The sequence below is a fragment of the Phyllostomus discolor genome, chromosome 3, assembly GCF_004126475.2.
Source record: "Phyllostomus discolor isolate MPI-MPIP mPhyDis1 chromosome 3, mPhyDis1.pri.v3, whole genome shotgun sequence".
NCBI classification, from domain to species: Eukaryota; Metazoa; Chordata; class Mammalia; order Chiroptera; family Phyllostomidae; genus Phyllostomus; species Phyllostomus discolor.
The window spans coordinates 9,128,083-9,140,639 of NC_040905.2; the positions used below are offsets into that span (position 1 = coordinate 9,128,083).

At 38.3% G+C, this 12,557-nt stretch overlaps 1 protein-coding gene across 2 annotated transcripts in view; it reads left to right on the forward strand.

Annotated features, from left to right (window-relative positions):
• Positions 1 to 12,274, forward strand: part of LOC114506429 (FYN-binding protein 1-like) — an 87,868-nt gene extending 75,594 nt beyond the window's left edge. For both annotated transcript variants that reach the window (XM_028524164.2, XM_036020191.1), the window contains 5 exons: positions 897 to 987; positions 2,222 to 2,384; positions 9,049 to 9,082; positions 11,250 to 11,281; positions 12,022 to 12,274. In XM_028524164.2, coding sequence (XP_028379965.1) covers positions 897 to 987; positions 2,222 to 2,384; positions 9,049 to 9,082; positions 11,250 to 11,281; positions 12,022 to 12,044 — 343 coding nt within the window. In that variant the 3' untranslated portion in view covers positions 12,045 to 12,274. The remainder of the gene's footprint in view (positions 1 to 896; positions 988 to 2,221; positions 2,385 to 9,048; positions 9,083 to 11,249; positions 11,282 to 12,021) is intronic.
• Positions 12,275 to 12,557: the final 283 nt, after the last annotated feature.

Genomic DNA, 12,557 nt, shown 5'->3' on the forward strand with positions numbered 1-12,557 from the left:
TGTCTTTGGCTTATAAACCTCTTACAACAATTGGGCTTATGCCCACTGGTGTGTATGGCATGCAACCCGGGCTCCACTTTGAGTAGATAAGGAAAAACTTGCATATGGATAAACTCTTTAAGCCATGAAAATTCATTTTTTTTAAAATGTTCTTTTTTAAAAAATCATTTTTTACTGTGAAAATTAGAGGCATTTATTGAAGAAGATACAAGATACAAGAAACATTGTACAAGGACGATGATGCCTCAGTCTCCCTCAAAGAAGGCATCTTGGGACCTCACACAGCCTCCTTGTCACATTTTCCTGAATCTCATCGGCAGTCAGAAGTCACAGGGCACCAATTAGTTGGCTTTCCCCAGAAGTAAAACCACCTTTGAAAGGGAAGAGATTTCAGAGGATGGGTGAGATTCAGGAAAATACAACGGGGCAGCTGATGGCAATGGGGAGAACTGTGTGAGGACCCAAGGGACCTACTTTGAAGGGGACTGAGGCATCATTGTCCCATGTACAAGTGAAAGCCTTTTCTATGACATTGGCCAACTTATTTAATACCTAGGAAGGGATGAAAAGCGTCAGGGGTTCAAGAATAGGTCGAATCATATGAAACTGCTGACATGTGACCATGTTTAAACTATGCCACGGAGACTTTATGTAGTTCAATCTAATAGATCATCTCTTACATCCATTTCAACTCATAATCCGTATTCTCTTGAAGAACTTCTTCTGCATGATGGAATGCCATCGTTTGTTACAATGACTGTAGTGGATTTCTAAGAAAAAGAATTAAAAACGAAATTTAACAAATATTTCATGTTATCAATAAAGTTTCTATTATACATTATTCTTTTTCTGTTTTTGAAACTAAGTATTATTTTACATGTGTTCTGCCTCCCTAGTCAAGGAACCAAGGCCAAAACAGAAGACATAGACCCTAAGAAGCTAAAAAAGCAAGAAAAAGAAGAAAAAGACTTCAGGAAAAAATTTAAAGTATGTTGTGTTAAAATATCATGTGAAGTTCAAAGTGCTAATGAAAAAAAAATCTATGATTTTTAAGTTCCAAAATGCAGTGCCATTATCAATATCACAGTTATGCATCATAATTCCTTTATTTTCTTTTTTATATAATTATTTCTTTCCATGGGAAAGTCTTTTTTTTAAGATTTTATTTATTTATTTTTAGAGAGGGAAGGGAGAGAGAAAGAGAGAGAGAGAGAAACATCAATGTGTGGTTGCTGGGGGCCGCGGCTTGCGACCCAGGCATGTGCCCTGACTGGGAATCGAACTTGCGATGCTTTGGTTCACAGCCCATGCTCAATCCACTGAGCTATACCAGCTAGGGCATAATGCCTTTATTTTCTATAAAATTTATTTTAGGTTTAAATTTATTCCTATAACAAGGTAAGAAAACTTACGATGCATAGTATATGCACATTAATGATCACCTAAATTAAGCCATCCTTTGAACTTTGATAAGAAAAAAATCTGAAATAGGATGGATAAAGTAGATGTGATATAGATAGATAGATAGATAGATATAATGGAATATTATTCAGCCATGAAAAAGAAGAAACTCCTGCCATTTGTAACAACATGGATGGACTTTTGTGGGCATCACACTAAGTGAAATAAACCAGACAGAGGAAGATAATTGTTGTATTGTCACTTAAACGTGGAATCCAAAAAGAGCCGCACTCATAGAAACCTAGGGGACAGTGGGGGGTTACCAGAGGCTAGGGTGTTGTGGAAACAGGGAGATGTCAGTCAAAGGGTACAAACGTTCAGTTACAAGATGAGCCGGTTCTAGAGACCTGATGCACAGCGTGGCGATCCCAGCTGGCGGGACTGTGTTAGACACTGAAAGTTGCTAAAAGAGTAGATCGTAAGTGTTCTTACCACAAAAATGAAATGATAACTGCATGAGGAGATGGAGGTGTCCGCTAAATACCGTGGTAATAATTTTGACATAGATGAGTGTATCAAGGCAATAAATGTGCACCTTAAACTTTTTCTTATTTTTTTATTTAAAAAATAGATATTATATTAAGTTGGTGAAGTTATATGTGATTTTCCCCTAAAAAACACTTTTCTTGAGTGTTCTTACATTATCTTTTAAAAACAAGGAACTATTGATATTTATCAGAGATTTTCTTAGTGAACATGTCAATAAATGGATTACTTTGATATTAGTCATCAATCAGCAATGCACTTTTTATTTTCCCAGTATGATGGTGAAATCAGAGTCCTCTATTCAACCACAGTTGCTCCGTCCCTAACTGCGAAGAAGTGGGGGAACAGAGACCTCCCGGTGAAGCCTGGCGAATCCGTCGAAGTCATACAGAACACGGATGACACCAAGGTCCTCTGCAGGAATGACGAAGGGAAATGTAAGTCACGGCTTACGCTGCATCAGCGACTCTCCACCTTTGTCGCCTCGGGGCACACCTACACGAATGACTAAAATTCTGTGGCCCACCAAAAAATATGGTTTTTTGCTGATCTGACCAAAAAGACACAATTTTGATTGTTTTACAAAAAAAATGAATAATAGTAATTCCCTACCTTTTTTTGCTCCCCAGTGACTTTTTAAAAAATCAGGTGTATATAAAGATTTCTGGTACCAAGAATTAACCAATCAGATGCAAACTTGTTATGTGGCCGGACCAATAAGATGCAGCTCCATGATGTGACCTATATATTTGTGGTTCAAGACAGAGCATTCACACCAGAAGGCTATTGTTGTGTTGGCTGTTGTCATTTTTTTTTTTTTTTGGCAATTTAAGGCAAAATAGGCCAGTGCCCCTGACTAAATAGGTATTGTATGTTTTAAAAATTCTTGGGGCACTCTGCGTAGATGCAGCCCTCCAGAATTTAGCAGCCACACAGGGTTCCGTGGTTGCTGCTGTTTCCATGAACTCTCTTGTTCTATGCTTTGTTCATTACAGAAAACACTAAGAAATCTTGCTGTGTGGCAAGCAATGTATCTGATTTTCACCTCTTTTCAGTTCCCACCTGCTCTCTGTCGCACTGCAGAGCCAAATTGGTGCTTCTCAAAAATGAGGTCGCACAGACACCCAGCATCAGGAGGACCCTGGGTGGGGGCGGGGGGTGGGGACTGAAATTGCAGTTGCCTGGACCCACCTTTGACGTCCTGAGTCGTGAGCTCCGTGGGGTCAGATGGCATCTGTGGTCATAAGTCATCCCTGGCTTATCCTTGTGTGGACTAATGTAAGAATCACGGTGCGAAAGTAGCGAGCGGCACCAGCTCTGGCCTGGTTTTGAAATTTGTAACATGTGTCCTGTCACCCCTAGAATTTCCAGTTTTCCTACTGTGCCAATTCTCTTGTTTCCGTGTCCTACTTGGATGCATGTGATATGACATACGATGAAAAGACAGTCCCTGTCTTCTTTGACTCTGTCAGCTATTAAAGCAGACAGATGGAAGTATGTTTTGTGAAATTTTTATAAAGATGCTTATTTAACTTAAAGTCGAGGAAAGAGTGATCCAAAGCTTTGTTGTCCTGTATTTGCAATGGGATGGCCAGCCAGCACAGCTGCCCCACCTGAGCTAGGTTAGTCTGCACAGGAAGTGTGAACTCCACGTCAAATTTTAAACACAGGAAGATGACACAAGCTTTAAGAACAAAACACAGCCCTGGCTGGTGTGGCTCAGTGGATTGAGCGCTGGCCTGCAAATCAAAGGGTCCCAGGTTTGATTCCCAGTCAGGGCACAGGCCTGGGTTATAGGCCAGGCCCCCAGTAAGGGGCATACATGAGGCAACCACACATTGATGGTTCTCTCCCTTTCTTTCTCTTTCCCTTCCCCTCTCTCTAAAAATAAATAAATAAAATCTTTTAAAAAAATAATAAACTAAAAAAAAACAAGCTAAGTGTGTTACTAATACATTTAAAAAAAAAGAACCAAACACAGTGATGAGGGTGAGAAAAATGTGTCTAAAGTTACCCTGGACGAGGTGTGGTTGGCTTTTATGAGGAGAGAATGGAATGTGGGACAAAGGATAAAAGGCAGGTGGAGTGTGGTATTCAGATTTGAAGCCTTACTGGAGATAAAGTATCAACAGAGCTCCAGGAAACAAAGAAAACCCCCTTTCAGACCAGCATTTGTGCAGATGTACCGCTTTCTGATCTAGCCTCATCCTCATCAACTCTTTCCCATGTGCAACTGACACCCAGACCTACAAACTACTTACTTGTCATTTCCTCGACTAATTATGCTATTTCTTCCTTCTACACTGTTTTATTCTCCTTGGAATGCCCAAATTTTTCTATTTAAAGCAACACAATTGTCATTTGACACCTCCAATTGGAAACATGTCCACTCTCTACTCCCCAGCCACCCCACCACAACTAATATCTCCCTTGCTTCACGGAGCTACTACCAATACTTTTGTTGCTGTAATTGCCTTATTGTTTCACCAATCTGTTATTAGACTCTGAGAGTAGCTTCAATGAACTGTTCTCAGCATTGTTATGCCAACACGTTCTACAGTGCCTGGCACCTTGCTTAGGGCTTGCTGAATTGCACTTGACAATTTGGAGACTGCAGCCAGAGAACCAGATAAAGGTCTGGCACACAAACACTCACAGGAAAATGTCTGTTGAATAGTCGAACTGGTTAGAAAACAGAAGTCCTCTGTCTGAGCCTTAGTAACGTGGTTCACTTGTTGCGTGTCATTTGGGAGCCTCTAAACCTCTCAGTTCCTTGTTTCTGCATCTTGTGGTTAGCAGCAAAGGCATTTGCAACCCAACACCATGGTGACCCTAGTGTTTTCCTTGCTCTCCCTTCTTCAATGCTTCAAAGGAAAGAAAGCATCACTGACTCAAACCTAAGGTTGGTAACAATAGAAACTAGAGGCTAAAGAATGAACAGTAATCCCTTCCCACTGTGAGTCAGAGTACACACCACTTTCACAGGCGGTACCCCATCTGACCAGGTCTTACCCACTGACTTGTGGGCGCTATCACAGAGGCGTGGAGACCTGCGGGAGATATTTCTGGTGTGGTCCCAGATGTTTAGAATTTCTCCCTAGTATTGGTGCATATCCCACAATTCAATGTCTCATTAGCTGTGAGTTTTCCCATCTCTTGTCACTGGAGAAATAAATTTCTACCAAAATATGCGATGATACATGAGCTGAGTTATTTGTGGCTAAAATGTCCTCCATTTCTTTGGAGCATCAGAGAAAGGGGGATTTCAAAGGCACTTTAAGTTTTCCCAAATCCGGCTGATCATTTCTTTGCTTAAGTAATTTTGTTTTCAGTTTGAAAACAACACATCCCCACTGAAAAAAAAATCTTTTAAATTCAGAACTTTGAGAAGTCACCCCGATTTGAAGCCTCAGAAATGAGAGAGGGGAAGAGAAACAGAAAGAGACCAAGAAAGAGAGGAAGAGAGAAATTTCATAAAACTAGGATACTATAACAATTTATATTCAGTTTTATGCACTGCATATGCTTTTTTCTTTTTATTACCTTATGAGCATTTTTCCTTGAAATTGGGCATTGTTCTACTTGCCCGGGTTCATCTGTGGAATACGATTTCATTGTTTTTAAACTGCAGGAGACCAAATTGAATACATTTAATTTTATATCTGGACTTGCTCACAACAAGTGAAATAATGAGGAAATAATAACAGTTGTCAGTTTTATCGAGTAAAACAAAGTGGAAGCTATTAGAATACAGATATTGTCCGTTTCCGAAAGATGGTATTCTATCTCCTTCGTAATTTCGTGCTCACGGCACCCCTCGGCAAGGCGAGCTGACCCTCCGCGGGCTCGCGGCGACGCTGCAGCGAGCAAATGTTCTGTGGAGACAGAACCCAGCACATCCTGGGGGTGGGCGTTGCTTTCGTCACTGGCTCTACCCCACCACATATTTCAGAACATTTGTTCCAAGCCACTGTGTTCTGCTCTATGCATGTGAGGATTCCGAATAACAATTTCCTAGTGTCAGGAGAATCTCTGCCCAAACTCACCATGTCACGGGGCTAAAGAGACACGGTGGTCATTCTCCATGAGAAAGAGCCATAAGGTGGTTTTTTTTAAATTAATTTCATTAGTTTGTACTTTTCATTATCATTCCCTTATGATGGGTGCACATGGAACATGTGAGCAAAGAAAGCGTTTTTCTATGGCAAAGAAAGTATGTCTAGGAACTATAATGGAGAGGTTATATAAAAATTCATGGCAAGTCACTTGTGTTGACACTGTCGTGATTTGTGCTTTCCACAGAATGACGTTTCAGCAGAGGGTTTTAAACACGCTACACAGCAAAAACGGTGCTGTATAGAAAGTCACTAGCCCTGTGCAGACGCTATTCAATAGTCATTGTATAGCTAACGAGCCCCCAATTATCGCATCATTTTAGGGAACTAAAATACAGCAGTACAGTGCTGCCCCATGCTTAATCTCCTTGCTACAATTTTCTTACAAAGATTCGCAGTCACTGATGTTTATGTATCAAACACATAACAGCAACGAAAATGGAGCATTCAGCAGAAGAGAAAGCCAACTCTTGAACAGTCAAGACACAGGAGGAAATATAAGAGGGCTTTGAGAATCTAAGAGAATATGTCTTTATAATTTATTTTGTGAAGTTAGATCATTAAGACGTACATCACGAGTTACTAACTGTGGCATGTAAAGGTCTGTGTTAGTGCTTACTTACAGATAGTGTTTTATCCAGGCCCACACAATTTTTGCATAACTGAGTTTTAAAAAGTAGCTTACCTAACAGTACAGGAAAATAAAAACCTTTGATTTCCAAAATCATGATTATATTCTCTTTATCTTTGTCACTCTTAATCTTCCAATGATTTTTTAAACCAGAAATATGTTTGATGCCAGAATACTTCTAGTCTCTTACAACGCTTTATAATTTCTTACACATTTCTCTAATTTTCCGCATTTTAATTTCATTTCAGAGAGACTATAAAGCCCCAACAACTCACAACGAGACTGATGTCACTGCTAAAAGCTTCAGCTCATATGTGTAGTTATTTTTAAATTTTTAACTTAAACATGAATGTATCACGGAAACACAGTTGTATTGTTTTACTTTCCAGTTTTTAGGAGAAAATTCAAAATGAAAGTAAAACCACAAATTTTACCTAAAAAAAGTTGGGGGCCATTACTGTCTATAGAGAACCACTCATGGTTTTTTTAAAGATTTTATTTATTTATTTTTAGAGAGGGAAGGGAGGGAGAAAGAGAGAGACACATCAATGTGCAGTTGCTGGGGGTTATGGCCTGCAACCCAGGCACGTACCCTGGCTGGGAATCGAACCTGCGACACTTTGGTTTGCAGCCCACGCTCAATCCACTGAGCTATGCCAGCCAGGGCCTGAGAACTGTTCACGTTTTATTTGGGCCCCAGACAGAAGCACAGGGAAAGGCGGATGTCAGTCATTGGAACCTGACACAAAACCACCCTTCACTCCAACACCTTGTGATCTGCACCAATTTTCTCATGTGAGAGACACACATATAATTATGTTAGATTATGATCTATACCTTAATTGTTTCAAGTCTGTTAACATGAAATGAATGAAAGAACTATGATATCAAAGACTACCCCAGGATGATGAGTATTCATTGTAGATGTTCTTGCATTAATAATTTCTGCTACTTCTGCTTTGACTGAAGTAAAAGAGAATGTATACAATGGTCTAATTTTTCATGCTTGTAATAAAACAGCACTTTACTGTGCTTGTATCATTTTGAAACATGCTTCATTTACTTCCATACTACAGGAATTCAAAGAAAACCTTGATTCTTTCTTTTTCCAGTATTATTCTTATAAACAGTTTTTATCTGAAGGTGGTGAATTTCTGGATAAAATATTTTGGTGAAGTTCTTTGATGCCGGAATATTTCAAGGGAAAGTTCATTGCCTTAAGTTTTAATCCACCATTTCAGTTGTATGACTGTAACATTTTAAAAATATGTTTTTACATGTTAAATCAACAATAATAGGACATCAAGGTGTCCTAGTAAGTTCATTATCACTTGCATAAATCTCCACTTGTGAGCTTCCTGCTTTGCAATTTTTATATATTTACTCCGATTTAGAACCCAAACTATATGTTAAGTGGATCAAGACCTGTATTTGACTTAGTGAAAGATGTGATGTAGAGGCTGTATTGGCAAGGCAATCATTGGTGCCAACATCCCGAATACAAGAGAGTTCAGGCAGTAACACAAAGCTAATCATTTGAAAGGTTAGTGATTAGATGTCAACAGACATTTCCTGAACAAAATGCTCCATATTTTTCCTAAGGGCATTTTACACTGTGAGGGGCAAACATAAGGTGCTCAAAAATATTTTTTGCTTTCTTGTATAAAATATGGTCTATTTCCTACTTACCCAGGGAGTTACTAGAACCCCTTGTATGTGTTCTTGTGTAATGATTTGTCTGATAACAGATGAAAACACCACTATTGAGACCGTCAAACAGCACAAGCAGTAGGGGAAGACCTTCCGCACCGCACATCCCAGAGCTGTGTTCAGACCGTTAGAATGCGTGCTCCCCCAGGCAGCCCCGGGGGAGCTGGCGTCTGAAAGCAGGCAGGATTCTGCCCACTATTATAACATTCAACATGTGAAGTCTTCAATGTGGTGGTCTTTAAAATACCTACCTATGAACTACTTTCGTAGTTAGAGAAGCAATGCTTACTAAATTCTTTTTCAAATGGGTCACATGGCTGTCACCTTAAAAAATAGATTAAAATTTCAAAACACCTTATACTACAACCTGCAGTAGTTTAGAGAAGTAAAAACAGTGTTTTGTTTTTTTTTTATTTATAGGGGAAAGGAGGAAACATTGTAAATGGAGAAAAAGAGACATGTAGGAGAGAAAAATCAGAGAGAAAAATTAGAGAGAAAAGAAGAAAGGAAAGAAAAGTAGACACAAAAAATGGGTTGTATTTGAAGACAGATACAATTATTCAATATATTATACTATATTAAAAGAAATAGTAAAGATTTTTCAAGTCTGTACTACTAATAAAATTCATGTCCTTTTTTTCATAGATGGTTATGTTCTTCGGAGTAACTTGGTGGACAAGTAAGTCCTTTCTCTTCTTATTATACATGTAAAAAAAATTATGCTTTGCTTTAGGAAAGATTCTTACTATTGTTTAAATAATATGGTCTACCGAGCTATCATACATTTTAAAACAATATGCTATACGAATGTCATATAAATGTCAGTACCCATAGTAAAGTTAAGGGTTTCATGAAGCGTCACTTTAAATAGACAAGAAACCCTTCTCATCCATCATTCTACAGTTGACAGTTTTATGTATTCACTGGAGACACATTGCAAACATGGGAGACAGGTCGAAGCCACTAACACTTTCATCAGTACTTTGCATTTCACTTCCTGATTACTGCGGTGGGTTGAATTGAATAATCAGGGACTGATTACTGTCTGCACAGTAGATGTCAGTGTCACCTATTAACAGTGTGTCGTCTGGCCCTTAACTGGAGGACCTTTCTTTACTCATACCAGACATAGTAGAGCATTAAGTTGTCTTTTGGGAGGCATGCCAGAACTGAGATAGTAGTCAATGATTCTTCTATTCTTATGAATAAGATGTTGTCACGGTCTGGTAGCAGTGTGCTATTAGAGTCCCCCAAAACATTATGAGATTCTGTTCCTACTAAACTGACACAACAAAAGAACTCCATTATCAGTTATGCCACACTCCAATACAAAGATTTACAGAATTCAGCCTAAAAAGAATCAAGGAGGATTCACAAACCGTGTCCATAAACAACCCAGCACCAGCAGAAAGGGACAAATCAGGGTTAAGGTCTCTGTCTGAAAACCAGAATAGACTCAAAAGAAAAATATTTGTAATACTTTCATTTTCTTCAGAGCATTACTCACAGTGCTGGCCACGGGACTTATCAGTAGGTTTTATTCTATGAAAGGTGGAAATGTCAGAGAAAGAATGTGTGGTAAACAATAGGATGACATCTCCCCCGGTGAATATGCAGGGTGATTGTGAGGGAATTTAGAAAGTGCACTCTGGAAGTAATTGTTGGCTTACCACCTACTAAAGTGAACACTTGTGATTCTTTTGAATGAATAATAAAATCTGTGCTCTCTGCATTTGTATCAGATTCCCATTAGCCAAAGCCTCCCTCGATCTCAGAGAAAGAATCCAAACAGAAGACATAGGGAACTCGGAGCATCTGCCACAGTTGGCAGCGGTCGGAGGGTCCGCGGCTGCTCCGTGGCAGAAGCACAGAGCGGGTACAGGGACCACATGCAGTCGGGTCTAAGTGGCAAAGTCACCTTATAGTCCTGGGCTTTGAAACTGCACCCTACATTTCAAGGCTATATTAATATTTGTAGTACTTTCTATTTTTACATGTGTATCATTTCCTCCTCCGTTAGATTATAAGTTTCTTGAAATCCAAGCTTGTGTCTTATTTATATTTATATCTCTTGGAACTTAGAAGACACTCAGTCAAACAGAATAGACTATTTCGCAAAGATTTGGTTGGGGCCAGGTAAAACCTAAAATATGTAAAAATAACCAGAACTATTATTATGGATGCTACCTGTCACCATAAATACGTTTAGAATTATGTAACATAGGAATCACCATAGTAACTATATCTTGGCTACTTATTTTATAACCAATATGTGTATGTTTTATAATTAATATTTGTAAATTGTACTTAGAAACATGCAAAAATGATGCATCCATTTCCTATGTCATATATCATTGTATTTCATTTAACATTTGAAATTCAAGTGAAAGTATAAATCTGATATTAACAAGTATAATGAATCCATTGATGATTTTTTTTATTAGAACCTCCAGCAGTTCTAATGCTCCAGGATTTGTCAGTTCGTTTAGTCCAACAAAAACACTCCTTCCCAAGCTCAGCTCTGCGCTGGGCTCACTGCTGGGTCTGGAGAAGAGTAAGAAGGCGTGGCCTGTGCTCTTGAGATGTGTTTCCGTTATCCGATGTGCCTGACAATCAGAAATAAATTGTGGGGGTTTTTTTATAATGAAACAGAGAGGGTTAGATGAAGCCAATGAACAAAGATGCCGATGAAAATGAAATTTCTTCCCACTTATAAATGCACAGTAACTTCTCACCCTTAAATGCCTGTGTCCTATAATATCGTATATCAACTTTTTATTCTTAATATTGCTTTGATGTTAAAAAGGTACTTTCTTTAAAGTAAAATGTATTTTCTACCCTTACAGTGATGGAGAAATCTATGACGATATTGCTGACGGTGAGTCCCCCGTGGCACCAGCCGCAGAGAACAGGAACAGTGAATTTACTGTTCTTACAAATACTAAAAGTAGCTTGCTGGGTTAATTAGAACCTTCCAATCTGATCAGAATTTGAATCACTTGAAACTGTTAGAAAAGGTACATGTGCTCATATAATGAAAAAAAATTGTTTTTACACATGACTGGAAATCAAGGAAGAATCTCATTTATTTCCTTTGAAAACAGACGCAGGAAAATAGTCGGTGAATTTTTATTATACTATGAACCCACATCTTTGCCCAACTGCTTTCCCACAAAAAAATATGTGCATTTGGTACTTATTTCATAACCTATAAAATCAGTATTCCCCAAACATTATCTATTCCTAAAGTATGATATAAAAAATTAATCTCAACTGACAGGAAGCACAGTGTTAGTCATGTCGCCTTTAATCTCCTTTTAAATTTATTCTTATTGCTATTTAATATTTTCAACCTCATTCGTTGAGACTTCCGCAAGGTACATTTCATTCAGTGCCAAATAAAACAAAACAACCCTGAGTCTCATTTTGACAGAGAATAAACTTGTCCATAAACTTTATTGGAATTGAATACAGATCAATAGTTAAATAAGTGTATGAGCTCCTACTTCTCAAAATCCTAAACCAGGAGCATCTGAATCAACCATATTTCCAACCTTGGAATACTCACAGGGTATGTTTCGCATGACATTATTTGAATTTGTGGTGTTTTTCTTTCAGGTTGCATCTATGACAATGACTAACCCTCAGCTTGGGTCATCTGTACCTACGTGAAGTCTGGGTTTGAACTGGCCTATGTTATTGGTTATCACAGAAAATGAATGCACAAAACTACTTATCATGTGTTATAAAATTATGATTATCTTGATAAAGTTTTGACATTGTGGACTTAGAAAGTGATCTCTCTGCTTAATCAACATCTGGGAAGACTGTATCATGAAATGTAGGAATTATTAAATATTTAAACATCCCATTTCTGCCTTGGCTATACTTAAAAAGATACTTCGTGTAGGTCATCAATAGCAACCCCCATCCCAAAACAATTATTTGAGAAGAAATGACTATGTTGTCTAAAGAAATATAAGGAAGAACCATAAAGAAATATAAAAGAGGAAATTTTCAAACATCCACAAGGAGAAAACTATCGTTTACACCTCCAATTTTGACTGTTTCTTCTCTCTAGCTGGTGGGTTCAATGTTTTTCAAAATTATACTTGTAGCAAAAAATTTTGTATAAAGTTTGTCCCTATGTGTTA